Source organism: Sarcophilus harrisii, chromosome 4 (genome assembly GCF_902635505.1).
Source record: "Sarcophilus harrisii chromosome 4, mSarHar1.11, whole genome shotgun sequence".
NCBI lineage: Eukaryota > Metazoa > Chordata > Mammalia > Dasyuromorphia > Dasyuridae > Sarcophilus > Sarcophilus harrisii.
Genome location: NC_045429.1, coordinates 411,013,663 through 411,040,106, shown reverse-complemented (window position 1 = coordinate 411,040,106; position 26,444 = coordinate 411,013,663). Strand labels below are relative to the sequence as shown.

General features: G+C 56.3%; 2 protein-coding genes across 8 annotated transcripts in view; one reads left to right on the top strand and one right to left on the bottom strand.

The window, feature by feature from the left end:
- The first annotated feature begins 2,998 nt into the window (after window positions 1–2,998).
- PSRC1 (proline and serine rich coiled-coil 1) lies at window positions 2,999–8,725 on the top strand. Of its 4 annotated transcripts, none has more exons than XM_031967217.1 (8): window positions 2,999–3,291; window positions 5,062–5,118; window positions 5,257–5,314; window positions 6,141–6,579; window positions 7,340–7,454; window positions 7,551–7,796; window positions 8,095–8,188; window positions 8,287–8,405. In XM_031967217.1, the coding sequence occupies exons 2-8, from the start codon at window positions 5,100–5,102 to the stop codon at window positions 8,294–8,296; spliced, it is 981 nt and encodes a 326-aa protein (XP_031823077.1). In that variant the 5' UTR covers window positions 2,999–3,291; window positions 5,062–5,099; the 3' UTR covers window positions 8,297–8,405. The 4 variants fall into 4 exon arrangements, with proteins under 4 accessions (XP_031823077.1, XP_031823079.1, XP_031823078.1 ...); XM_031967219.1 differs by lacking the exon at window positions 8,287–8,405 and adding an exon at window positions 8,412–8,725 and having other exon boundaries at window positions 3,001–3,291; XM_031967218.1 differs by lacking the exon at window positions 2,999–3,291 and adding an exon at window positions 3,995–4,065.
- A 2,909-nt stretch (window positions 8,726–11,634) lies between these two features.
- CELSR2 (cadherin EGF LAG seven-pass G-type receptor 2) overlaps window positions 11,635–26,444 on the bottom strand; it is a 47,581-nt gene continuing 32,771 nt past the window's right edge. For 2 of the 4 annotated variants that reach the window (XM_031967209.1, XM_031967208.1), the window contains 28 exons: window positions 26,271–26,434; window positions 26,005–26,130; window positions 25,480–25,646; window positions 25,010–25,306; window positions 24,744–24,918; window positions 24,489–24,630; window positions 23,774–23,894; window positions 23,334–23,517; window positions 22,966–23,067; window positions 21,965–22,059; window positions 20,459–20,668; window positions 19,836–20,019; window positions 19,454–19,597; window positions 19,107–19,287; window positions 18,697–18,864; window positions 18,289–18,415; window positions 17,943–18,143; window positions 17,085–17,259; window positions 16,589–16,701; window positions 16,227–16,306; window positions 15,996–16,122; window positions 15,716–15,838; window positions 15,029–15,156; window positions 14,700–14,788; window positions 14,375–14,557; window positions 14,089–14,226; window positions 13,718–13,955; window positions 11,635–13,451 (listed from right to left, as the gene is read on the bottom strand). In XM_031967209.1, the coding sequence (XP_031823069.1) occupies window positions 13,424–13,451; window positions 13,718–13,955; window positions 14,089–14,226; window positions 14,375–14,557; window positions 14,700–14,788; window positions 15,029–15,156; window positions 15,716–15,838; window positions 15,996–16,122; window positions 16,227–16,306; window positions 16,589–16,701; window positions 17,085–17,259; window positions 17,943–18,143; window positions 18,289–18,415; window positions 18,697–18,864; window positions 19,107–19,287; window positions 19,454–19,597; window positions 19,836–20,019; window positions 20,459–20,668; window positions 21,965–22,059; window positions 22,966–23,067; window positions 23,334–23,517; window positions 23,774–23,894; window positions 24,489–24,630; window positions 24,744–24,918; window positions 25,010–25,306; window positions 25,480–25,646; window positions 26,005–26,130; window positions 26,271–26,434 (4,210 nt within the window). In that variant the 3' untranslated portion in view covers window positions 11,635–13,423. The remainder of the gene's footprint in view (window positions 13,452–13,717; window positions 13,956–14,088; window positions 14,227–14,374; window positions 14,558–14,699; window positions 14,789–15,028; window positions 15,157–15,715; window positions 15,839–15,995; window positions 16,123–16,226; window positions 16,307–16,588; window positions 16,702–17,084; window positions 17,260–17,942; window positions 18,144–18,288; window positions 18,416–18,696; window positions 18,865–19,106; window positions 19,288–19,453; window positions 19,598–19,835; window positions 20,020–20,458; window positions 20,669–21,964; window positions 22,060–22,965; window positions 23,068–23,333; window positions 23,518–23,773; window positions 23,895–24,488; window positions 24,631–24,743; window positions 24,919–25,009; window positions 25,307–25,479; window positions 25,647–26,004; window positions 26,131–26,270; window positions 26,435–26,444) is intronic. The other 2 variants (XM_031967210.1, XM_031967211.1) reach the window with 2 other exon arrangements.

Here is a 26,444-nt window from a genome sequence, read left to right as displayed (position 1 = left end):
CACCCCCAAACCTGAGTTCAGTTTACCACACTCAAATTTTCCTTTGAGCTTGACCTTTTTTTTTTTTTTTTTTTTTTGAGACACTTTTTCTCTAGTTAGAATGTGATAGGAACAGAATATGACGAGAAACCCTCACTGGTTATGGATCTCTTCATTGGGGTTCAGAAGTGCGCTGGCACAGATGGGGTAGATAAAGAAGATAACAGATAACAATATAATTAGGAGAGACAGAATACATACGACATAAATAACCAGTATACAAAAATCAAGAATTTAAATGTCCTGAAAGCTGAGAGATCATTGGAGCAATTGAGGGAAAGAGAATAACATTAACGATCTGTTTGAGTTTAGCCTGGAGGACTCTCTTGCCTAGACTTGTGTCTGTTCATTCCTTTTATCCAAAACTGAATGTGCATATGTCAAGGTCATACCCTAAAAGTAATGAATTCTGGTTTGCTTGTCTTCACTCCCAAAAGATAAAAGTGATTCTGGTTTGAAGTCATGTGAGGTTACTGAGAAAACATTTTGAGCGGGAGATTGGGGACTGGGGAGTTAAGAAAAGTGGCAAATTTTGAGTAAGACTTTGGAGTAGAGGAAGGACTAGATTTGGTTGAGAAGTATCGGGAAAGCATCGCAGTTTAGAGAAATGTTGTGCATTAAGGTGTCAAGAGGCCTGAGCCAGCTAATCACATGACCAGATTTTCTTCCCACTTGAACAAAGTCCAAGCCGAGGGCTTAAGAAAAAATGATACTCGATGATTCAGCTTACAAACCACAGACCACCAGCTGTCTTTGAGAACTCAAGGCTAACCCATGCTACCTACTTCCTTACACTCAACTTGATAGAGGAACAAGAGCTTTTTCTCATTGAATGATAAATCTAGTCACAGTTCATCTCTTCGCCTTTAAACAAAAGAGTTGTGCACTGGGGTGTGAATAGTTCATTCAACTACTCAGGTCTCTAACAACTGCCCATTGGCAATCCCTTAGGGGGTGCACAAAGAGCTGAGGTTGGAATGGTGGTTTTTGTGGCTGTGGGCTGGCCACACTTCTGGTTTACGTCTGTTGATAAAACTCTTAAAAACCTCAACAAGGAGTCCAGAGAGGGAAAGTGGTCCTGTTTCACTGGCTCTTTTCCCTGGTTCTACAATTTTCAACTTAAAAGACATTAACTCCTGGCCAGTCTCAAATTACTTCACTCACACATGCTGCAAATAAATACCTTGAAGAGATGAGGGACACAATATGGCTCCCCCCACCCCAAGTGACAATAAATCCAATCCTGGACCTTCAGGAAGGTGGAATAGTTAAAAAGCAAAATTGGTGGTCTCCTGGCTCTCCCATGGACCCCAATCTTCCTCAAGTTAATTCTGAAAATCTAAACAATTCTTCAGATGCTGGGAATTAGTCTTATCTGGGAGGCTCCTCAGCCCCAAATCACATAAATCTGCAACTTCCTGGCTTTCCCTTCTTCACCCCTCGCCCCCTTTACTTATATCACAGTTATTGCACTTAACACTTCACTTAACAGAGGGTCATTGTCCAGCATCCTCAAGTACCCTTAACAGAGCTGAGAACCAGGAAGCAAAAAGGGATATTCTGGGGTCCTATGTCACCAAGTCCATTACACGTCCGCTTCCAAGGCCAACCCCTCAGACCCTTGCTCCGAGTTTACTCGCTGGGAATTAAACCAAACGATCAAACATGATTATGTTTCCTCTGCTTTACAGTACATCAGAATTAGCAAATCAAAGGAAAGGGTGGAAACAGAGACGTTAAAAGGTATCAAAGACTGCCAGAAGTGAGCAAAAGGAGACAGGAAAACTGGAGAAAAGAGCTATAAGAACTAGTTATCGGGTACGGAAATGGCCCTCATTAACCGTAGGTGAAACTATCCCCCTTTTGGAGAGGAGAGGCAGAAAGGGCTCGCATTCTATTTGGCAATTTTCTTATCACTTAAAGTGCATTTGCTAACTTTTGGCTACACCCCAGCAAAGCTCATAGCTACTTCCTCTTGCGATGGTCTTCTTCAAACGTGCCTCTATCAGAAACGTTTGTTATCAGTTTTCTGTACATTATGATGGTTTTTTTTTTTTGAAGAAAATGTCAAGTAGCTCTTGGTAAAAATAACCCGTTTATAATAATCACCATCTTGGGTTTTCAATAAGAGCACCAGCGAGACTCTCAGTTCCACAAGACAAGGATGCGGGCATCCCACACTCCACATTTTCCTAGCCATATTTCTGAACACATGGAGAAGAGATTCGTTTTCTAAGGCTCTTTTTTTTTTTCTTTTGGAGGGGAAAGGAATAGATAATTGCATTCTAAAGAGATTCTGTCCAAAATGCTCTCTGGAAGAATGTAATGAGCAAGAGGTACGGCAGATTTAAGGCAAATCGCTTAACGTCCGGGGCCTCAATTTCCCCATCTGCAGGGGAGGGTTTGACCCAGATGACCTTGGGGGTTTCTATTCCTAAATCTGTAAATCTTCGGTTATCGCCAAAAGCCTAGCGCGGAAAACCGGCTCCTCCCTTCCACCAATACGCTTTCAACACCTTTTCCCGCACTTGTTTAGGCTTTCTTCCAAACAGTGGGCGCCAATTAGCTGCCCCGAGAGCGAGGGAAGGAAAAGGGCCTCCTGCCCTCGGGGGGGCTTCCATTCTCCGAGGGGGAAGGGCGGAGGCGGTCCCGCAAAGCCGTAACTTAAGCCCGGTGATGGGGGGGTGGGGGACAACGCCTAACAACTGGGGGCCGGCAAAGGCTTCTCGCGGGAGGCCGCGAAGTGGTCGCTGAGAGGCCTCTCCGTCTCCCTCCACCTCGGACTGGGCAGCGCGAGAGCCGCCCCGCGCCCCAACGCAGCGGGGCCCAGCTGCCGAGGGAGGCGGTTGGAGCGCCACAGGGGCGGGGCTGGGCGTTCAACGGACACTCATTGGCGCGTTTTCTCGGGAGCCCCCCCCCCGCTCCGCCCCCGTCCCAGGGTGGACCCGCGTTCTCCGGGTGGGAGAGGAAAGCGCCCCCTTGTGCGCTCTAGCGCGAGCCCCACAACTTCCCGTCCTCCGGCCTCTTTCCGTTCGGATGCCCCTCCCCTCCCCCCTCGGACTTCCGGTCTAGAGGCTCCTCCTCTCTCTGGTACGGGGTGGGGCCAGGAAAGCGATGTTGCCAATCAGAGAGCTCTTCGGGGAAAAGGGGTGGGGCCTGGGAATTTCGAAAGGTACCCCGCGTCTTGGGGGTCAATTCCCGCGACTGGACCAAGAAAAAGGTACCACGCAAGGTGGTGGTCTCGTAAGCCAGGTGAGGTGGGGGGGGGGAGCTCGCGAAGAATCTACAGGGAGCTACAGGATCGGGGGCTACGGGGAGTTAACTGGGGGTGGCCGGAGAAAAGATGGGGAGGGAGGAAGGGTCCCCGATGCATTGGAATGAGGCCAGGAGGAGGGGGCTGCAGGGCCGGGGAGGGGAGCGCGCGGGATCCGGTGGGGCGGCAGCAGGGAGCGTGCAGAGTGGGGGGGACGGGGCCTGCGGGGTCCAGCGCAGGACCGAGTGGGGGCGCAAGATCGAGGGGAGCGGGGCGTGCGGGGCCGGAGGCAGCAGGTTATGCGGGGCCAGGAACGGGGAGTGCAGGGAAGGGGCGTGCGGGGCCCGGGAAAGGGGCCTGAGGGGGCGGGGGCGGGGCCATGGAAAGCGGGGCGCTAGGAGGGGGCGGGGCGCTAGGAGGGGGCGGGGCCCGGCGCAGGGAGCTGGGCGGGCCGGAGGCAGCAGATTAGGCAGGGCCAGGAATGGGGCGTACAGAGGGAAAGGGGGGGCGTGTAGGAGGGGGGCGGGGCCGGGAGGCAGCAGGGCCAGGAATGGGGCGTACAGAGGGAAAGGGGGGGCGTGTAGGAGGGGGGCGGGGCCGGAGGCAGCGCAGAGGGAAGGGGGGGGGGCGTAGGAGGGGGGCGGGGCCGGAGGCAGCAGGGCCAGGGATGGGGGCGCAGAGGGAAGGGGGGGCGTGTAGGGGGGCGGGGCCTGGACCCAGCGCAGGACAGAGTGGGGCGCGCAAGATCGAGCGTGCGAGGCCTGAGGCAGCAGGTTAGGCAGGGCCAGGGCTAGGGCGTGCAGGGAGGGGGCGCGCAGAGGGAAGGGGGGGGGGAACTTGCGTAAGTGTGCCGCGGCTGCAGCGGCGGGGGAGAAAGCATCCCCATTCATCCCTGGGATGGAGTGGGAGGAGTTAGCGCACAGACACGCCCCCTTCCCCCCCCCATACCAGGTAAAGACTTGCCTTCAATTCGGGTCCTGTTTGCCTCAGTTTTCTCATCCGTAAAATGGGGCTAATAACAGCGCCTATCTCCTAGGAGGGTCGTGAGGACCAAATGAGATGGTGTGTATAGAACAGCCACGCACAACACATACATAATAAGCACACATGCCAGTTGTCGTTAGCCCCGGCTTCCTCCTCCGAGGGCGGAGCAGCTGGGAGTGTGGAGGCGGCGGCCTTTGTCCCCACTCTCCTGTGTCCGTGGTCTCTCGCATGAGCAGGTTGGACCAGATCACTTTTATTTAACTTTTACACATTGTTTACGCGGTCCCCCCGCCCCTCTGCGATGGAGTTCTTTTTGTTTTGTTTAATCTTTGTCCTCATGTCCCCATCTATGTCTGACACATCGTTAGGGCTTAATAAAGGATTATTGCCTTGAGTCCCCTCCAGCTGTGACACTAATTCTCTCAGCCTAATCCCGAAGGTTGTGCCTGGGAATCCATGTCCCAAGTGGAGGACTCCCATGCTCTAATCACTCTGTATCTCAAAGAGACTTCCCACTGCACTTCCCAGCAGGGGATTATCCAGCTCCTTGCAACTCGGGGGAGGGGAGACCCCACTCAGGATCTTCCGAGCCGGCCCGTTCCACTTTGGGGCACCTCTGAGTGTTGGGAAGTTTCACCTTTCGTGAAGTGAAATCCTGCAATTTATGCTGTTGGGTCTCGTTCTGCTCTCTGGAGCCCACAATAGAACCCTGAGAAGCACAACAGTCGGGAGAACCTGCTCTGCAGAATGAGGGAAGACCCCAAAATACCATGCTTTCTTTTCAGTTCTGGCTCAAGCTGACTCTTTTCCTGCTGGCTACAATATGGAGAATTTGGAGGAAGGTGAGGAATCCCAGGTGCCGGAGCAGGGATGGGGCCTGAGGCAGTCTGGAATCTTTTGTAGACCAATGTTATGGACAGGAAGTGGGAATGGGGAGGAGGAGAGGGGCCGGCTTTAGCATCTGTTATTTCTCCCTTTAGACATAATGTTTATTGTGGATGAGACATTGGATTTCAGTGTGCCATCACCTTCGGACAGGTAAGGGTCCCTTCGTGCTGTTTCTCTCTGCATTTGCTATTCCCTGTGAATCTGAAACTTTGAGGGCTGGGCAGTTTGGGAAAGTTGGCATAAATGGGCCGGATGTTTGGTGCCATCAAGGATTTGCAGTAAGAGTACAGAACTAGGAGAGAACAATGGTGGCTGGGTTGGGGTTTCAGGACAGCAAAAAGAAAAATAAAGCATCTGCTCATCCCTCGTTGTGGAGTTTCCCTGCGCCAGCCTTGTCCAAGGTGTCTGTTAACGGGTTCGCATGCTAGTTGGGACAGTAGGAGAGGTGCGCCGGCTCTCCAAAAATGCAGGAACTACTTTTAAGTTCAGCCTTCATTATTAACACTTTATTACTTTCTTAATTATAGACAATGAATAAAACAACAGACACAGCCTTGCTTTGTTAGCATTTGCCAGTTTCTGAGGTGTAAATACTCACGTTGAAAATTGAACAGTCGTCCTGGAGCCTAAATAAGCTGCTCCAGCATATCCCTGTCGGCACTCCGAGTAGCATCTAAACACTAACCTTGTAGCCAGTGTGAAAGTTAGAACTTTGAGTGGATGAAAAATAAATTGTTAAGCTCTTAGTGTGTGCTACACACTATGGTAAGCACTGAGGATAGAAATATTTAGCCACACTCTCTGCCCTCAAAGAACTTCTGTATTAATAGAATGGAGCCCCTAGAGTGGAGACTGACTGGGTTCAGCCGGCAGACCTGTCGCTTGCTCCCTAGTCCTGTCCCCTCCCGCCCCCCTCTTTTCCCCGGGCGGGAATCTTGCCTGGATCTGGAACATCTAGGTTTGCTCTCTGACTCAGCCGAGAGGAGGAAGAGGCTGCGGAGCCGGTGATTCCTGAGCGGCCACCTAGACGGGGTCTGGCCCACCGGAGTGACATGAATACAGTGGCCGAAGAGCCCCAGGGCTTAAGGCTAAGCCTAGGCCCTCTCAGCCCCGAGAAGTTGGAGGAAATTCTGGCTGAAGCCAACCGTCTGGCAGCCCGACTGGAGCAGTGTGCCCTGCAGGAGAGGGACACTCCTGGTGATGGCAAGGGGAGGCGGGTGAAGGCCAGTCCCCGACGGGAGACGTTCGTGGTAAAGAATAGCCCTGTCCGAGCCCTGCTGCCCACCGTGAGCTCTTCCGTCCGGGGGGCCTCTTCTCCGGGAGGCCTGAGCCCCCGACTCCGGAGCAGTGAGAAGAAGGCGTCGGGCAAGGCTCTTCGAGCTGCACCTGGGAAGAAGCCTTCTAGCACAAAGAAAGTGAGTATGGGGGGCCATCACCAAGTGACCCAGGAAGGCTGGATCAGACCAGCCCCTGGGGGATGTTGGCCCCTGCCCTAACAGGCTTTCTTGGGAATTTCTGTGGCCAGTCTAGAGTGACTCATACAAAGGAGTTCCAGTGGGAAATTTTGTGTTTAAACCTGGTAACCAGATTTTAAGAATGCTGATAAGGTCTAGTGGAGGGCTTCCAGCCTAATGAGAGGACTGGAGACTGTGCCCTGATCACTAGCATTTATAATTTGTTTTATGTAAATATATACATATATATATATATATATATATATATATATACATATAATTACAATTATTATCCAATTTGATCTTCACAACAACCCTGTGGGAAGTAGATGCTATCGATATCTCCGTTTTACAGAGGAGGAAACTGAAGTGAACAAAGTAAAGCTTTGTGCAAAGCTCTAGCTAGTATCTGGGAGAATTTGAACTCGGCCCTTCTTGATTCTGTCCTGCCATTCTCTCATTCGCACCACCTAGCGGCCTTGGGCATATTTAGACTGGAGCAAACAAGGGGGATGTGATCCTTGTCTTCAGTTAACAGAAGGGGAGCCCTGTGGAACAGCGATCCGCCTTGTTCTATGACTCCCTTTTCCACCTTGTAATCCACCCCGGACCCATCATCACGGTTCAGTGTGAGACAGGCTTGCCCTTCCTCACTGCCGTGGGCTCGCCGGGAAGAGGTTCTCCTCGTTTCCCCTTCCATTTCCTTCCTCTCACTTCTCAGGAGGTGCCCACTGGCAGTGTGCTCCCCTCCACAAGAAGTCAGTCTTCTCCCCTCAGCCGGATCACCCCTCCAGCCCGGGGGAAAGTGGGACCCAGCGGCAGAGCACCTGTTGCCGGTAACAAGAACGAGGCCTCTTTGCCTTGGAGGGGACATCCGGGAGACAAGGAGATTGTGGTTCTCCTTGCTTAGAAATACCCTTCTTTATCACCAGGCTCAGCTTCCACCACACGGCCAGGCCTCGCCCTACAGCTTCCCCCAAGCACCCTTCAGCGGCCAGCCCGGACACAGGGCCCGGCCAGCAGGCCCAGCAAGCTGCCCACACCTACTGCCATCCCCAAACCCGCCAGCCAGGCCCTGCTCTCCAGCCGGAGTCCCCTGTCTGGGAAAGGCAGTCTGCCCCCAGAGTCCGCTCCACCTCGGAAAGGGCCATTAAGGCCCAGCGCAGCAGGACACCGAGGTGAGGAAGGCTGGACTTGGGGGAGGAGAGCCCAGAGAAGGAACATTAAATGGACCCATTTTGCCCTTGCCAGGGACAACTACAAAAAAACCTGCTTTCCCTTTAATTCACACATTCACCTTAAAAAGATGGGGCCACAATCAGGGAGAGTGTGAGTCAGGGTGCAGAGCCCAGACTTGTGGACCTCTGGGTCTTAGAGGCTTTGCTCACTGGAACCACAAGCCTTATGATTTCCAGGGATGTTCTGCTTTCTCCTGTGACTCCTTGCTAACTTATTTTTTTGTTCACCCCCACCAAGTTTCTGCTCCCCAGAAATCAAGCCTTCCGGTCTCTGCTGCCTCCCGAAACCATCTGCAGTTCCCCAAGAAGGTGACGACGTCTGGACTCGCTAGGTAACGTATATTGGGGTGGATTGGGTGCTCAGGCTGGAAGGGGTATGTGGGTGTCTGCCAGGAATGGTGCCCGAGGCTTCCCTTTCCTTACTTTTTAGAGGGACTTAAGGATCCAGAACTCAGCTGTGGGGACAGATGCAGCAGGACTGTTGTCCCCTCAATGGGGGGACACCGACCGAGGAGACACCAGCAATTCAAGGAGCTCCTTGTTCTGTCTCTTTAGGTAATGAGATGAAACCTGTGAAAACAAACCTTAGGAACAAGCCACTCCAATGAGCACCCGGGCTCAGGCTGACCTCTCAAGCCACCCATCCTCCTCCAGCTTTTAACTGTTGCCACCATCATTGCCACCCAGACCAAGCTCCTGGACCTACCGCACCCTGATACATGGCTGCAGAGAGCTTTAGGGGAGATGGGAAATCTTGCTTCAGTTGAATGAAGTATTTCTGAGTGGAAAGGGCAGGAGAAATTTTATTTCCTGAAGTAAAATGTAATTACTCCCCTCCCAACCCTCACAAAAAAAAAAAAAAAAAAAAAGAATAAAAGTAACCCCTTCTCCCGGGTCATCTTCACATGACCATTCAGCTCCGGAAGATTCGATTCTTAAGTGTTATCTGGCTGGGCAAAAACGTTTTTACAAAGCTCCCATTTCTGTGATCTCTCTCAGCTCCCAGAAGAGAGGGGGGTTTCTAACTCACATCCACCACTGGACTCAGGATTGGCTTGCAGCTAGCCAAGCCAGATTCTGTCTTTTTCCAAAGTCTTGTCTTCTGTAAATAAATACTCCTGAAGGAACAGTTTTATAATTCTCATGCTGTTTTTTCTTTTCTTTTTTTTTTAAAGTTACTTTTAGAATGTGTTTCATCCCTAATAAACGCTTTGTCAACATTTGCATGACTTTGAGGGTTACAAAGTGGGATGAGCTCAGGGGGGAGTGGGATGTGAGAATGCTAACATTAGCCACAAACCCTTGGCAGAATTTGCCTTAGCCTCCAGAATCCTCTTCATTAGGATGGATTTGCGGGAGTTGGGTCGTGGGAAAGCTGGAAGGTGGCTGGGGGAGTTAAGGCTCCAGCATCCAGGTTTCTGGGAGATAGAATGAGAGGGTCCAGAACACAAAGATGGATGGAGTTTCTTTGGAAGGGATAAGTGGTTTGCATGTTTAGGGCTCTTGAGGATTGGCAGATAAGAGACCCAGCCTTGGTAGGAGGACCCGAATTCCCGTCTGCCCCTGACACCGGCCTGGATGCAACCTCAGGGGGCCAAGTAAGTGTTAAGGCCTCAGCCTTAATTGGAGTAGGAGCCCATCTGCAGGGTCAGAGCGATCGTCTCATCCGGAAACCTGGCTCCATGAAAGCCGGCCCAAGCCCAGGCTGCTTCCCCGCAGGAGCCTCCTTTCCCCCTTGGATAACCAGGCTGGGCCAGGCCCCCACACCCGAATGTGTGGGGCATACACCCGTCCGCAGGGCCCCTTTTGTGGCATTCGTCCCCTTGGAGTTGTGAGGTTCTGAGAAATAGGATGTTACTTATACTGGGAGGCTTCTGGGTGGCGAGGGCGCGTTCATCTCTGCCCTACAAGACATCCCCTCTTGATGTGAGTGGTACCTGGTACGCGGGCATCCTTAGTGCTTACGAGCTTCTAGGATTGTGGACGAACAACTTCACCCACATCCCCGAGTTTGTTCCTGGTGTAAAATGAAGCTCCCGCACTTCCTCCATGCAGGTGCAACCTTAAAGACCATCTCCCTATCCGAGGTAACCCTATCCGAGGTAACCCCCACCCTAACCCCCTCAATGGCAAGGGCTGAGGAAAGGCCATGAGGACCTCCCCATGAGGAGAGGTCCCCAGCACTGTCTGGGAGCCCTCGGGGCAGACGCCCTCATCTTCTAGAGCCTAAGGATGACAGAACTGCTACCCAGTTGGCGATGTGCCAGGGTTACGCCAAGGACAGGGTTTCGCCAAGGACAGGGTTTCCCTTGGTCCTATTTTCCTCAGGGCCGGGAGGACTTTCCCAACTCCCCACCACTCAGGGGTAGAAGCGAGCAATGTGTGTGCTCTTCTACCACCCCCTAGGGGCCACCCAGGCCACTCCATCCCGGCGTGGCCGAGTTCTCCACCCCGCTTTGTCAGCTCCTTCCTCCTCCCCTTTTCTCTCGCTGACTCACACAGACCTGGTGAGCGTACCTCTGCCAGAGAATTCAGAATCGGATTCGGGGGCTCGAGGCCCTAGAGCCCCCACCTACTGACCCCCACATTTTATTTAGAGGCATAAATGGAAGCTCAAGATGGCTCGCCCAAAGTCCCAGGGGGAGTGTGGGGATCTGAGATAGGATGTGGTGCCGACTCCACGCCCAGTGTCCTGTGAGGGGATGACTGGGAAAAACTCGGTGGGAAGGAAGAGCCTAAGATTCTCTATTTTATTATGGAATATTACTGTTCTGTAAGAAATGACCAACAGGATGATTTCAGAAAGGCCTGGAGAGACTTACACGAACTGATGCGGAGTGAAATGAGCAGGACCAGGAGATCATTATATACTTCAACAACAATACTAGATGATGACCAGTTCTGATGGACCTGGCCATCCTCAGCAACGAGATCAACCAAATCATTTCTAATGGAGCAGTAATGAACTGAACTAGCTATACCCAGAAAAGAACTCTGGGAGATGACTAAAACCATTACATTGAATTCTAATCCCTATAGTTATGCACACCTGCATTTTTGATTTCCTTCACAAGCTAATTGTACAATAATTCAGAGTCTGATTCTTTTTGTACAGCAAAATAATGTTTTGGTCATGTATACTTATTGTGTATCTAAGTTATATTTTAATATATTTAACATCTACTGGTCATCCTGCCATTTAGGGGGGGGTGTGGGGGGTAAGAGGTGAAAAATTGGAACAAGAGGTTTGGCAATTGTTAATGCTGTAAAGTTACCCATGTATATATCCTGTAAATAAAAGGCTATTAAATAAAAAAAAAAGATTCTCTATTTTAAGCTAGAAGGGCCCATACCTTCAACTTAGAAGATGAAGAAAAGTTGTGCGGCACAGAGGGACCTGTATGGGAGAGGCAGGATCCGAACCAGGCACTCCCAAGGCGGATCCAGGGCTCTCTCCTAAAACACTCATTTACTCATCCCCTCCTCTTACAGGTGAGGAATCCGAGGTCCAATAGATTCCCTCCCAACAGCTCCAGAGTCACCATTCCCAACCGTGGCCCGGTCCTGGGCAGAGACCCGACAGCACCGCCACAGGGCCCGCACAAGGTCCTCTTGTCCCGGGGCTAGGGCACCAAGTGGCAAGCAGGAGACCCAAAACGAGGGCAGGAAAGGGGCTGACAGTAGGTGGCTGTCGGGGGGGCTGGGCCACCCCGAGACTTTTCTGAGCCTTCTCTGTCCACACAACTGCCCGGCCTTCCAGAATAAAGAGACAAATGGGTCAAGCTGGCAGTGCTCAAACCTGCACAGAACTAGTTTATTCAGTAGAGGGAGAAGGCCAAACAAACAAAAATCTATAAATATTTACAGTAGCAATCAAACTGTACAATCCAACAATTAGTAACAGGTTATGAATCCAGCATCTTTGTGGGGTTGTTTTTTAAGTCTTCAAGTAGTAAAAGCAGTTACAGTTTTAACCCTCTGCAGGAAGTGGAAGAGGAGGAGAGGAGTGGGGAAGAAATGGGCAATCCAAGGCTGTAGGAAGAGCCATGAATGAACCTAACTTTGCAGAGAAGAAATGTCAAGTTTACCAGTCTGGAGCCCTTCCTAGACCACCTGCCTCCAGGAGGATGATCAGTGACATCAGAATTTGGTCCACATGCTTAGGATAAAATGACTCAAGTGAATGGCAGCTGGCAAGATGGAGGGGAGTTGGGGGGGCTAAAACCAGCTTCTCCCTTAAGAGGGGAGCCTGCACTTGAAGCAAGCAGACCAGAGGCCCCGGCTCCCAAGCCAGAAGACCACAGAGAGACACTAAATCCATGACATCAGATGGCATCCACGACATCCTCTGGGGCCAGACATAGTCCCATCCCAACCAAAAAGGCAAATAAATTAAAAATAATATATATTATCTCTCTCTTCAGAGGGAATGGCGGGATGGGGGAGGAAGGAGGGAGGGGAGGATGAGGAAGGAAGAGGAGACTACTTCCTGGGACTTTAAAGAAAGAGGCAATTCCGAGATTAGAGACCGGAAGCCACCTCAGAGGCCGCAGCAGGGGCCTGCAGGTGAGATGCAGTCAGAGCCGAATCACTGTTACCTGCCCCCCAACCTAAGACCTCTCCTCATGCCCTGGGCCGGCCCCAGCCCAGCCACCTGGGGCCTTGAGCTCTTCTATCCATCTCCAGAGCAAAGGCAAGCAATGTAAACGACCCCTCCCCAGCATGGTTTGGGCAGAAAGGGAAAAAAAAAAAAAAAAAAAAAGCACTTTTGGGTCAGCAAACTGAGCAAAAATCTTGGTTCTTGAGCACTGCCAGAGGCCTAGAGAAAAGGAAAGGGGGCACCATCCCCAGCTAGGGGTCAGGGACTCCTGGGTCCTTTCCCCTTTACATTTGTTCATGCAGCATTGGGAGGTGGGGAGGCTGGTCCTTCTACCGCCCCTCCTGCCTCCAGACAGGGGTCTTCACTTCTTGAGGGGAGTGCCATTGTCCCCTCTCCCCCAAACTGGAGCCTATCTTGTCCAGCTTGTCCCCTGTAGGAAGTGTGTGGCTTTGTCCTTTTTCTTTTGGTGATGGCAGAAGGGGGGGCAGGAAATTCCCAGTCCCCCCAGAACCTTCCCCTCCTCCCAGAGGCACAGCAGATGGGAAACTGGGGGGAGGCAGGGGAGGATCCTGGGAGGTCCCATCCTCTAGTGGGTGGAGGAGAATCAGTTTTCATTGTATAAAAAATTCATCCCTGAAGACACAAGAGCAGATATCCTTCCAGTTTTTTTTTTCTTTCTTTTTTTCCTCTTTTCTGAAAAAGCGTTTCCTTGGAAGTGCGGCCCCAGGGTTCCAAAGTGCATTGGGGCCAAGGGGTGATGGCAGGGGGTGATTGGCACAAGATGGGCTGGGGGAGCGGGCATTCCTCCTGGCAATGCCCACGGGCTCCTCAGATGGATGTCTCGTCACTGCTGTGGGGCAGGAAGAGGGAAGTTTGGGGGGTGGGCAGGGGAAGAGGGGAAAAAGCACAAGACATGGTATGGGGGCGTGAGAGGGGAGCCTCAGGCGTGGGGGCCGTGGGCCCGGGGTTAATGCAGGAAGTTAAAGAAGAGAAATCTGGAGAAGCAGGAAAGGAAAAGTGACAGAAAGGCAGAGAGCAGGTTAGTGTCAGAGCAGAAGAGACAGAAGCTTCCAACCAGAGAAGGAAAACAGGGAAGAAACCCCAGCCCTTGGCCTTTCCCGCCTAAGTCAGTCTTCCCAGCCTCCCCTGGCCCAGATATCTCCCTCCTTCCCCCTTTAGAGCGCCCCGGGCACCTGAGCTCCTGCCCCTGCCCCTGCCCTAGGAGTGGCCGCCGAGGGTCTGGCCCAGGCCATCTACTCACTCCGAGCCCGATGAGTCCTCATCCACTGTGCCCGCCTTGATGCTCATGGCGATAGGGGTGACCCCGTTCAGCTGCTCCTGCAACGTCTGTCGGGGAGGCGGACGTGGGGGGAGGGGGCCGGCCCGGCTGCTCTCACTGGCCGAGGAGCCCCGCGAAGAGCCGGTGCCCGGCTCCGGGGGCAGCCGCAAGAGGTTGCTTTTCTCACTGATGGTGGGCAGACACTTCTTCTTGAGGATGCCTGGGAGGGAAGAGGGTTGTGGTGGTCAGGGCCCTGGGGGCAGAGACTCAGGGGAGCATGACTAGAACCCAGACCTTCCGCCTCCTTCCCACAGTCCCTTGTACAGGAGGGCCTTCTCCGGGGCAAGGCTCACCTTTGTGGGGCTGCACAGCGGGTCCAGGCAGGGGGCCCAGGGGGCTGTCCCGACACAAGGCCTCCCCGTTCTCCTCCTTGGAGGCTGTTCCAAGCTCACTAGGCCAAGGGGCTTTGCCAGGCCCTGGGCCACCATCAGCTGGAGGAGAGAAAGCAGGTCAGATCTCAAGGGCCCCCACGCTGCAGACTGCATGCTTTCCCTAAAGAGGGTCAGTGTGGTGGAGGGGCTGGCTACACCTCCCCTTCCCCAGGGAAGTGCCTCCCACCCACCCCAAATGCCCGTCCACCTTTGGGGGTACTATGCAATGGCAATCGCTCAGCACCGGGTCCCAGCAAGCTGTCCCAGCCTGGCTCCCCAGGGAAAGCGCCATCTTCTTCTTCCTCCTCGCTGTCTGACGAGTGGGTGGATGCATAGGAACCGCTCTGGTCGTCCTCCAGGGACAGGTCACTGTCTGAGTCTGTATCAGGCCCTGGAGGGAGTGGGAGAGGGATCAGAGAGCTCCCTCTTGTCTCTGTTCACTAGGCAGATGCTGGAGCTAAGCGGGTACACAGGGTGGCCGGGGATGTCAGGCGGTCCCCACTTTGCCCACCAGAGAGCATTCAGAAGCTCACCGTGCTGCTGGTCCTGAGCTTCCAGGAACAGGACTCCTGGGTCCCCCAAAGCAGCCGGCCCTTGGCCAGTGTTCAGACTGGATTCTTCCCTGCAGGGAGACAAGTGCCCACGAGGGTGAGGATCCACTTCTCTATGGCGGCCCGCTTACTTTCTCTCTCTCTCTGGCCTGTGCCTTTGCCAAGTGTGGCAATCCCAGGCCTTCTCCCACCACCCACCAAGATCGGCCTCCCTTTCTTGCTTCCAACAGCCAGCTGAGTTGGTTGGGCCGGGGTGGTCTCAAGGGGAGCCCTCACCTTGGAGAGGCCCATTTCCTGTCCAAGGGCCTCACCTGAGCAGGAAGGGAATGTAGCTGGGCTGACTCTTGCCTGAGCGGCTGGCACTGTGCAGGGAGCCGGCCGAGTCTCCGTAGGGCTGGTAGAGCCGTCCGTCTACATAAGGACTGGGGCAGTTGTAGGACTGAGGATGGAGACAAAGGTAAGTGGTAATAGCCAGGGAGCTTCCCCCAGAATTCTCTGCCATGTTTCTCAAAGGGCAGGTCCTATATACTTCCCTCTGTTTGATAAAATGACCCCTATCCTTGATAGTGGGCACCTGGCAGTAAAAAACCAAAGAAAGACATTTCTGACAACCCATCCCTCTTCAAACCCTTACAGAATCGGACATGCCGCTGAAGATTTCTCCAAAGGCCCTCGATGTTTCAAGCACTTGCTGCTTTTTGTAAGAAAAAACTTCTGGGGGCAGACTATCTCACAATCACCATCCTTGTCTCCCTCCTAAAAACCCCTCTAGTTCCTAGCTGCTTGCACCCAAATACCTCTTTATCCCAGATACAAACACTGTCCCATTCTGCCTCATGCAAGGTCCTGTGCTGGGCACTAAGGACTCAGTTGACCCTCAAGCATTTGCACTGGACAAGCGGGAGACCCCAGCTGCCCGGGCTCTAAGGCCCTCATCTCCAAGCTTCTGCCCCCCCACCTCTACCCAGTCCTCTTTCCTCCCCGCCTGGCCCTCTCACCGAGGTTAGAGTAGATTTGGTAGTGAGGGCAGGATCAGGGTTGGGCTTGTGACTACAGGCAAATTTCAGGGCTTTTCGGACCTCCTTGCTGAGCACTACATACGAGAGGAAGATGAAGGGACCCTGGAAGGAGAGGGGGGGGTCCAGGAGTCAGGCAGACCCAGATAACCCCTCAGGACCACCAAGCCTCCCGGACCTCTCCACAGCCCCACTCTTGGCCAGCATCCCGGTGCCTTCGGTCCCTTCGGGATCCCGTGCCCACCCCAGCCAGGGCTGGTACCTGGACACAGTTGCAGGCAGCAAAGAGATGGTGAAAGAGGAGAGCATCACTGTTGACAGAAAGCAGGGCCAGCAGCCACGTGGCACTGAGCAGGAGCAGCACAGCGAAGGCCGAGCGCAAGCCTGAACTGAGGAGAGATGGGGCACTGCCCTGTGAGCCCAGGGAGGGCCGGACACCGTGGCACCCTCTCCCATGCTGCTCTCCCCTACCCCCGCCGCTGCCCACACTCACACGGTGCCCTTCTTCTCAAACCCCTGGCGCTGGGCAGCGCATGAGGCACGGCCTGCCAGGAGGTACAGGAAGACGCTCATCTGGGTGTGGGAAAGAAGGCATGTCAGCAGCCAGGAGAGGGGAGAGGAAGCCCCTCTGCCCTGGTCTCAGCCTGGCATCTGCCTCCAAGGAGCCAGTCTCCTGGCAGCAAAGCTCACATGTTCCCTTGGTCGCACCACGGCCCCCCTATTGGAAAGCGCACTGCTGGGGGGGGGCAGAGAGCCCCCTCACGCCTCCCAGGCTTAAGGAACTCTGAGGGGACCAGGGGAGGCCCCGAAGCCTCCCCTCACTAGGGAGAAGCTGCCCACCCTCCCAGCTCTCACCGAGACAGCAAAGGCCACTGGGCCGGCAAAGCTCCAGATGAGTGTGTCGTATATGGAGAGCCAGCAGAAGTCAGGGTTCCCATAGCCCTCTGGGTCCAGGCCCACCGCCAAGCCTATGGAAAAAGAGAGAGAAGGGTCACGGACTGGGGCCTGAAAAAATATCAAGGACGATAACAACGGCTGTTATCACAGTTAAAGCTTATATGGTGCTCACTGTGTGCTAGGCCTGGGCTACTTCTCAATGACCCTGGCAGGTGGGCATTATCATTATCATTCCCATTGTACGGTACAGAAAACCAAGGCAGACTGGTGTGAAGTCACTTGCCCACCATGAGAAATTCTGAGGCCGGATTTGAACTCCTGCCTCCAGGCCCAATCCCACGAGCCACCAGCTGCCTCTCAGAGAGCTGCAGGGTCCCCGGGCCCTTTCCCAAGGCGGTCCCATGGCCCGCACCCCCCACGGGCAGGGACGGGGCTACTACGGACGAGGGGGCACCTGTGATGAAGGCGGGCACTCCCCAGCCCAGCATGTAGTAGAAGCGCATGGGGCCGGTGTTGACGTCCCGAACCTCCGTGAGGGCACGGTACAGGTGCAGCGCCTCCAGCAGGGCCCAGGAGAAAGCGCACAGGTACAGGAAGTGCAGCAGGATGGCGATGACGGTGCAGGCAAACTGTGGGGGCGGGACACACAGGCCACTCAGCCCCCTCCCTGAAGCAGACCAGGAGCGGGGGCAGGAAGGGGCGGGGAAGGACGCCTTTGTTTGTCAGGATAGTTCTCTGTTTCCTTTTACACCCCGATCCTGAGAAGGCCCTGTCACCTACCCACAGCACAAGGGATGAGCCCCCAAGGGCCCGGATGAGAAGGGTGCAGGGTGTGGGCGTCAGAGGAAGTACAGGAGCTGAGGGAGGGGGAGAAAGTGCAGGCTGCCAGGGCACGTGTGTGCATGCGAGTGCATCCGTGTGTGCACGTGTGTGTGTGCACGTGTCCGAACCACCTGGGTTCTTGTGCACACGTCTAGGCACATGCCATCGGTGTACACGTGCATCTGTGTGCATGTCTCTGTGCAAGCATGTCTAAGTGCACACATGCATGTGTCTGTCTGTGTCTGTGTGTGCACTTGTCTGTGCACGTGTGTGTGTGCCTGTGTGTGTTATGCGTGTACAGTGTCTGTGTGCACACGTATCCGTGTGGGCGTCTGAGCATATAGGGGCTTACAAGGACCTTATGGGGACAATGCAGAGTCACGGGGAAGGGCTGGAGAATCTAGAGGGAGCACGGGCAGCACAGGGCACGGGAGAGCAGCGCAGCCCTGGCCAGGGGTGGAGGAGGCGGAGAAGGGCGGACGACGCTCACCGGCAGGTCAGCCTGATTGATGCCCAGCAGAAAGACCAGTTGGGCCAGGCCAAGGGCGGCCACCAGGTTCCTGCGGATGCCGTGCTGGTTAGAGCGCAGGGCCCGCAGGGAGGCAAGGAAGAGGAAGGTGAGCAGCAGGGCAGCCAAGGTCACCCCCAGGGCTGCATAAGTCACTGTCTTCAGGGGCAGGATCTCCCCATTCTGCAGGGCCAGGGAAGACTGGTCAAGGCTTCAGGAGGCCACTGGGCATTCCCTCCTCTCAGCCCTGGGTCTGTCGGTGCTTCCGTCCCATGCTACCCCAATGCCGGGTGGGCCCCTCGTCCCCAGTCCCACAGCCTCCTCCCACCTCCCGGCGAGACACATCCATGAGCACCGCGAAGCTGGTCATGTGGTTACACTGGCAACTGACGTGGCTCTCGTTCCTGAAGACCACCTCACAGCCCCGGGCTGACCAGCCCCCTGTCCCGCTCACCCTGGAGGGAGGGAAGGGAAGCAGGCAGTCAGCAGGACCGGGGCCACCAGGGCACTGAGCGGGGCTGGGGGCTGGTGTCCAGCCTTGGGAGCCTCCTTGCTCACACAATTTCCTGCAGCCCCACGGTGCAGTTTGTTTAGTGACTGGCACAGGGTGGGAGGATGGAGGGGAACAGGAGCAGGGGTCTTGCTGGGGGGGAGCGCCCCTGATAGCCCAAGAGACCACAGAAGGTGGGGCAGGAGGCAGAGCAGGGGAGCGTCCCAGCCCCAGGCCCCAGCTCACAGAATCGAGTGATTCCAGAAGACACAGATGGGTTTGGAACGCTCCTCAGTCTCCAGAAGCCGGAACTGCACCGTGACAGGCTTGTCCAGGGCCCGCGGCAGCTGATCCTCGTCGTCATGGACACTGATGCTCACCACTGGCGTGTTGATGACGGGCCGTTTGGGGACCCTAGTGGGGAGGAAGGAGACGGCCCCCAGGGTCACGTGTGTGCCCATGGGCTCTCTATCACCCGGTGCCATGTGTCCCGCACGCACTCTGCTGGAGGAGCAGATGGCACGAGGCACACACTCAGCTGTGGAGCTTCCTGACCCAACTATGAGGGCCACCGCCCACACAGCCCCTCCCCTTCCTCAGCTCCTCTGCCATCAGCAGGGACGGACGCTGGGCAGCGGATGCCACGCTGAGCTCACCGCAGGCTGCGCTTGTCAGGGTCGTAGTTATGCGGCAGCAGCCCGGCCAGGGTGCGGTAGATGATGACGCTGGCCACCGCCTGGCCCTGGCTCAGCTCCGGGTGTCTCCTCTGCCGCCGACCCAGCTCCTCCTGCTCCCGGGCCTCGCCTGGCACCACGGGCACACCTGGGGGCTGATGGTCTGAGGCGCACAACAGGAGACTTTGAGCCCCAAGGCCCCCTTTCCTCTAAGCCCCCCTCCCCAGCATGGTCCCCTCTGTGGCTCACACAGGGCCTTTCCCTTGAATTCGGATCCTTGCCTTCCCACTCTCCCTCCTCCTCCAAGGAGCTCAGCCCCACGCACTAACCTTGACTTTCTGTTGCCTTAAACACAGACTCAGGAAGGATGACCGTTGTCTCAAGGTCAGGGGGCCGCTCCCCCCGAAGTGCCTCATAGTGGGGCAGCTTGGCCCCAGCGAAGTTGCCCTTGTCCAGGCGCACCACTGAGATGACTGTGGGAGGGAAGGACATGAGAGGTCAGAGCCTTCCAGCCTTAGGGGGTGACCACGAACCCAGAGACTCTCCCACCAAAACACGGGTGGAAGGACCCCAATCCTGTCTGGTGCCCCCTCTCCACCTGCCCTGCCCTCACCCTCCCGGGCCCATGCCAACCCATCCACAATTCCTGATTGCTAAAGGGGCCAGCCTCCATCTCCCCACCCTCCGGTGCCCACAGGAGCCTGCCCTGACCGATGTTGGGTGTGATGATGGTAAATGGGCTCAGGTAGGTGTGGCGCATGTTCTGGGCAAGAGCGCTGGCATAGGCCTCATAATGGTGCAGCAGCCAGGCGGTGCCGCCCTCCGTCTGCTGAATCAGTTCCCAGTGACGCTTGTTGCCAACATCTAAGAGGGCGCTGCCAACTCTCAGCAGATTCTGTGTGAGAGGAACAGACAGGGGCAGCGTCAGGCCCCGGAGGCCCAGCCTTCCTCACCCACCTCCGGGATGGCAGCAGGCAAAGGAAGGCCCCTCTCAGACACCTCCCCTCCTCTGCCCCTGAGCCTGAGCCTGGCCTAGCGCCTCCTGTCTATGAGACACCTTCTCTCCTTCTCCCAAGGCCATCCCCTCCAGGAAGTCCAACCCAGCTGTCCGCCATGAGCCCCGATCCCCTTTCTCCTTCATTTCTGCTTGCTCTGACCACGCCATGAGCTTCAGGAAGCAAAGCTCTGGGTCCCGCTCCCAGGTCTGCCTGTGACTTGCCTGGGAGGGGCATCTGCCTGGGGAGACCTGCCCTAACTTCAGAACTCCCCGGCCCGTCTGAGGCTGCTCCCTGCCCCCCCTGCCCTGGGTGGGAGGGCCCTGCCCACGCCCCCACCTCTGTGAAGTGCACATCCTGGGTGGCAGCCAGCCCAAAGCCCCGCTGGACACTCTCGTGGGCCAGCAGCTTCGTGGCCAGCTGATAGGCCACTTTGACATCGCTGCCAAAGTAGCCAGCGGTGTGCTGGGTGGCGTTTCGGAGCAGTACCGCCAGCCTCTGGGAGCGCCCAGCATCCAAGCCCGACTCATTCCTCTGCAGCCGCTCGGCCTGGGGACAGACGGGGAGGAATGAGAAACCAGAGGCAGGAGACCATGGGAAACCCGATGGCCAACACCGCCAGTGAGAGAGCAGTGAACCCAAGGCTCATGGGAAGGTGAGGCAGGTGCTACTGGAACTATTTTTCAGGTGAGGAAATGAAGTCAGGGGTTAAAGGCCTCGTCCAGAACCACAGGGCACCTGAGGGAGAATTGTGATCTCCCTCCCCTTTCCCTGTGAAGTAAGACAGCTGCAGGGCAAGGGGCGGCAATCAGGAGCTAATTAGCAGCCATACGGCATTCTAGCCAGATCACCTCCTGCCCATCGGGCTGGCAAAGTGGAGGAAAAAGGGATGGCTAGCGCTGGAGCATCTGTGGGAAAGCAGGTCTTTGGTGCACTGTGGACTGGGCTGGGTATTCTGGAGGCAGATGTGGGAAGCACGAACCTGTGACCAGAGATTCTACTATGGAACTGGATCCAAAGAAGTTCAAGAGGAAAAAGAACCCCAGACACCACAACACTGGGGGCAGCTGCGTGTGGTGGCAAAGCGGGGCAAGCTGAAGGGGTGCACATCCACCAGAGTAGTGGCAGTGACAGCCTCAAGGGGGTTCTAAGAAATGAGGAGAGGCAAGGCCTCTGAGAGACCCAGGAAGCCGCAAAGGAACTGGTACAAGGAGAGCCGGCTGGGCCCAACAGGTACTGGGAGAGCCTTAGGAACTCTGAAGGGGAGAAGGAACAAGCATTTGCAGAGCACCTACTGCATGCATCGTGCTCGGCATCTTTTACAAAACTCCCTTCTCCAAGGCTCACAACCCCTGAGCAAGGTGCTGCTGTTATCTCTACTTTACAGATGAGGAATCTGACACAACTGAGGTGGACTGACTGGTCCATGACCATGCAGCTAATCAGTGCAGTCCGATTTGTACCCAGGCCTTCCTGTGCCCAGTGCTCTGGCCAGCCTGCCATCCAGCTGGTCCCTCACCCAAGAGTGCAGGACGTGTGCTCTGCTTTACTTTGTATATCTGCAATGGGTTTTGTTTTCCATTCTTTGGGGGAGGAGAGGGAGGGAGCAAATCTGGAGCTGAAAAAGCAAAGCCTGCACTGCTGATTTTCCACAAACCCGATTTCCCATTCAGCAACTGAGGCCAAGAAACAAGGGCTGCTGAGAAAGATGGGCCCAGGATGGGCTCGCCCCCAGGGTCACAGGGGGACCTCCGAGGTCATCACATTAAGAACGAGTCTATTAGACTCCATCCTGGACCTTGCCCTCTCCAAGCAGAGGGGACGCCGGACAGTCGTGCTACTTACAAAGCCCTTCAGCTCCGAGAAGGTGACAGAGGTGCAGTTGAAGAGGTCGGGGGGCAGCCATCCTCGATGCTCATCGCAGTGCCGCACTGCGGTACCTGGGGGGAGAGACAGGGGAATGAGGAAGGGGACCACTGGGTGCTCCTGTTCTTGGGTATTCCCAGCTCGCGTGGGGATCCATGCTCTCATCCCTCCTCCCATATCAGAATAGTCACCCTTTAAACATCTGCCACAGAGGCTCTGTAGGGCGCGTGTTGGGGATGGCCTTGGATTCAGATTCTGCCACGCTTAAAGGCTGGAGGAGGCTGCTGAGCCAGTTTGGCAACAACAAGGGTTTCTCCCCAGGCTGCCCAGGGAGCCCCCATCCTGGAAGTTCCTCCCCCAAGGAGGCACAGATGCTCCTCATCCAGTCTCCAGTCTACCCCTGGGGCGCCTGCAGCAGGGCCTGGCCTGTGACTTCTCCCCGGGCGGGCGGGCACCCTCACGGCCACCTCCTGTCACAGAGAGCTGCCTACAGCACTCGGCTGTCAATGGACTAGCAAGAGAAGCAGGGCTGGACTGGCGCCTTCTGGGTCTGAGGCTGCTTCTTCATCCAATCATCCTGCAAGGTCCCCCCCGCCCCTGGCTCCCATCACAGCCCTTCCTCAGATCGAATCTAGGACCAGCCTGTGCTGTCCATGCCCTCGATCTCCTTCATTAGTTACCACAGGCACACCCCAGAGGGAGAAGCAAGGCCAGCCCAACACCAACTGGGCCATAGCATCTTGTCGGACCCAGAACCAGTGAGCCCAGGGTGTCTACAGAGCAGTCACGGGTGCCAGGTCCAGAACATCAGCGGTGGCTCCCCTGAACTACAGGAAGCTGCTGCCCTCAGCCCCCCGAAGGGGCGAGGGGAATGGGAGGGGGTGCCCTCTGAACTCAGGTCAGAGAAATAAGGTCCGAAGGGCTTCTCCCTCCTCAGGATGGCCTAGTGCAGATGGCATCCTAGGGTCAGGCAAACCTACCAAAGGAGCCCTTGGGGCATGGTGCTGCGGCGGGCAGCCCAAATCGGGTCCGAGGCCACCAGATGCCAGCTTCGATTGCCCTTGGGCAGCTGTCGTAATTCACTGCAGAGGGAAAGACAGGGTTATGGGGGTGGGGATGGGGCTACCAGAAGCTGCTCCCCCTCCTCTTCTCCAGCATATGTCAGAGACAAACCAAAATTCCCTGAAGGAAAAACTGTGTTTCCGGGGAAGAGGAGATAGCAGGCAATGGCCTGAGATCCTCCCAGAAGTCTGGGAACACGTTCAACCCACCAGGCAGAGCTCCTGCCCCACTAACTCTCCTGGGAAGATGGGGCCCCCACTTGATCTGCCATAAGCTGCGTACCCACCTTCACAGCCATTGGCTGTCACCTCAGCAAAAGGGTTGTCACACCGGTCACACTGGCGCCCGATGACTCCTGGTTTGCAAGGGCACTGACCATCCTCCGGATCACAGACCCGGGACAGAGAACCCGTGGGGTAACAATCACACAGGAGGCAGGCAGGGCTGCCCAGTGGGCGGTAATGGTTCTCCTAATGGCAGGCAGCAGAGGAAAGGGGCTGATGAGCGAAGAGCCAGACACAACCATCTCTTCCCGCTGTCCCCCTCCCCCAGGACCTCTCAGATATGGAGGGGAGCATAAGGAAGGGCAGTCAGTCCCTCTTGTTCCCCCCCCCCCCCCCCGCCTCATATCCCTCTCATCCCAGGTTTCTTCCGTGGCCCCCAGGCAGCAGCTAAGGGCTTGGGTGGGCAGTGAGTGGCCCCCACAGCCCAGTCAGTGCTAGTGACCTTGCAGCGGCATTCCCCACTGGTCTTGTTACAGTCGGGGTCGAAGCCTTGGCTGACATCACAGTTGCAGGGACCGCACATGGGATGTCCCCACCAGCCTCGAGGGCACGGCTGGTCAATCCTGTCGAGAAAGGCCACGAACAGGCATAAATCTACCCTGCTTACAGTGGCACGGCGTGGTGGAGGACAGGACTGGCTCAGCAGCCAGCCAGCCTGGACAAAGCCCCTTTCCCACTCAAGCCTCCTTCCCTCAGAGATGCCCCCCATCACACAGCTGACCAGACCAAGACTGAAAGGGTTAAGTGGCGTGTCTGTGGTCACACGGTCCAAGGGCCGGGGCACGATCTTCCTGACGCCACGCTGCGTGTTTCCCCACTGTGCCATGGGACGGTCATCCTTGTCTTTGCACCCCCAGCACCGGAGGGCCTGGCACCTTCTGAAGGAACTAAGCCCGGCCTCCCTGGTACCAACGCAGACCTGTCTCTAGTCGGCCCCAGGGCCGTGTCAGCGGCAGGACTGGCCCGAGGCCCTCTTCCCCCCAGGACTGGTGCCTCTGCCCACTGGGCCACACGGACCCTGCCTTCCACGCAGACTTCTGCGCCCTCTGGCCCGTGTCACACTCAGCAAGAAAGCCCCTCCAGACCATTCCAGCCCCCATGAAGACTGTCAACAGCCTGGGTACAAATGCCACCCCTGGCACCTCTCGGCCACATACCTGGTCTCACAGTAGGGCCCGAAGTAGTTGTGGGGACACTCGCAGGTGTAGCCATGAGGGGCACTGGGCTTGCGGGTACACACAGACTGGTGCTCACAGGGGTTCAGGGTACAGACATTGGCACAGCTATCGCCGTAGTAACCTGAGGCCACAGACTGAGCCATCAGGCCCTCTCCCCCCCGTGTCCCTCCCTCTCTCCCCAGTGCCCGTCTCCCAAGGTGCCTGGTCCCCCGGCCCCCCAGCCCTGCCCAGTACCGGGGTCGCAGCTGCAGGAGTAGCTGTCCCAGTCATCACTGCAGTAGCTGTTGGTGGGGCAGGGGTTGGAGTCACAAGGATCAGGGAGGCTGCAGCCCTGCTCGACGTTGGCCCGCTCTGCCCTGCTGGGGTCAAGGCTGCTGGCCCCATCCGCTGCCTCACCCACTCGCACGCCCTGGGGGGAGAGGAGGCAGTCGTCACCTCCCTGCAGGCCAGGGGAGCCCAGGTGGGCGGGCGGGTGGGCAGGAGGGGTATTTCTTGCTCACCTGCAGGCAGCCCCGGAAGCCTTGGGCCACGCTCCCGCCAGGTCCTGCCGCCCCGCCCACAGTCACGTTTGTGAGGTGCAGCCCGTGCAGCCGGGGACCCAAGTTGCCTTCCGCCTGCTGCTGCCCGTAATCGAAGGACAGGACGGCGTGCCCGGGCTCTCGGGCACCTCCGCTGACTCCGAGCACAAGCTGCACGTGGTGCCAGTCCCCATCGTTGGCCCTGCCCGGCTCCAGCCGCAGAAAGGAGGTCTGGACACCGGTGCCCTCCACACTCAGCAACACGTGACCCTCTCTCATCTGGGCAGCGGAGAAGATAAACCGGCTTTTATGCCCGCCCAGGGGCCTGGTGTTACCGTGCATGTGCCCAGCAGATGGCGCTGCTGCCCACCCCAAAGTCCGATCCCTTCCCTGATCACTGCCCCGGCCTTTACCCGGAGATCCATGCCCTCTCCTCTATCCCTAGTGCCCACCTCCAGGGTGATGGTGCTGTGCCCTCTGGTGATCCCCTGCAGCAGGATGCCATCTGCCTGGCGGGTACGGAACATGAGGCTGAGGTGCCAGGACTGGGTGATGGGAAGTGCCAAGCCATGCCAGGCCATTAGGCTCCTACCCAGGAAGCGTTGAGGATTCGCCATCTCTGGAGAAGTCATGGAAATGGGACAAGAGATGGAGAATTTGGGGAAGAAATGGTTAAAGCAATCCCTTGGGGAGGGTTCTAGGGCGCAGCTGTCCTGGGGGGCAGACCTCTGCCCTGCCCACTCTCCCCCAGGCCCAGCCCCACAATACTCTTCCCACCACACCCTGGGAGCCAAGCTCAGACCCGCAGTCTGACTGGGCCCATTGTCTTCGCTGCTGCCCACCGCAGGGCAGCTTCGCCCAGGCAGGCTTTTCCACCCACAGACAGACTTGTTCCTTCTCCAAGACATCCTGCCTCCTGAGCCTGGAAAAGGATCAGAAGGTCAGAGTGAGCAAAACCTGAGCCGTGCTCAACCTACCCTGGGCACAGCTCTTGCCTCCGTAGCCCAGGGGGCACTCGCAGCTGAACGTGTCCCACTGGTTGACGCAGGTGCCCCCATTCTGGCAGGTGTTGCTGTCACATACGTTCTTCTTGGCTGGGCACCCTGGCAGAGGGAGAGGGTCTCAGACAGGCCTGGTGCCCGGGCAGCCCCTGGCAGTGCAGATCTCAGCCAGCCTTCACCTTCATTGTGCTGAGGGAGAATGGTGCCCTCCCCCAAGGCCTGCCACTTCTCTCCCCTCATACCAGGCACAGTGCCATTGTTGGCGATGAAGTCCGCCATGTCCACACGCCGGCTGTCTACCTGCAGGTTTCGCATGCAGCCCACAAAGTGGCGAGTACGGATGGGAAAGCTCTCAGGTAGGTCAGGGACCCCTCCCAGCAGCAGGGGACCTGTCAGATCCAGGGACCTGATGCAGA

What these genes read in the sequence shown, in the direction of transcription:
- PSRC1 (XM_031967217.1), top strand. An exon ending in AGCCTTCTAGCACAAAGAAA is followed by an intron (nt 6,580 to 7,339) that starts GTGAGTATGGGG and finishes CTCACTTCTCAG; the next exon opens with GAGGTGCCCACTGGCAGTGT. An exon ending in CAGCGCAGCAGGACACCGAG is followed by an intron (nt 7,797 to 8,094) that starts GTGAGGAAGGCT and finishes ACCCCCACCAAG; the next exon opens with TTTCTGCTCCCCAGAAATCA.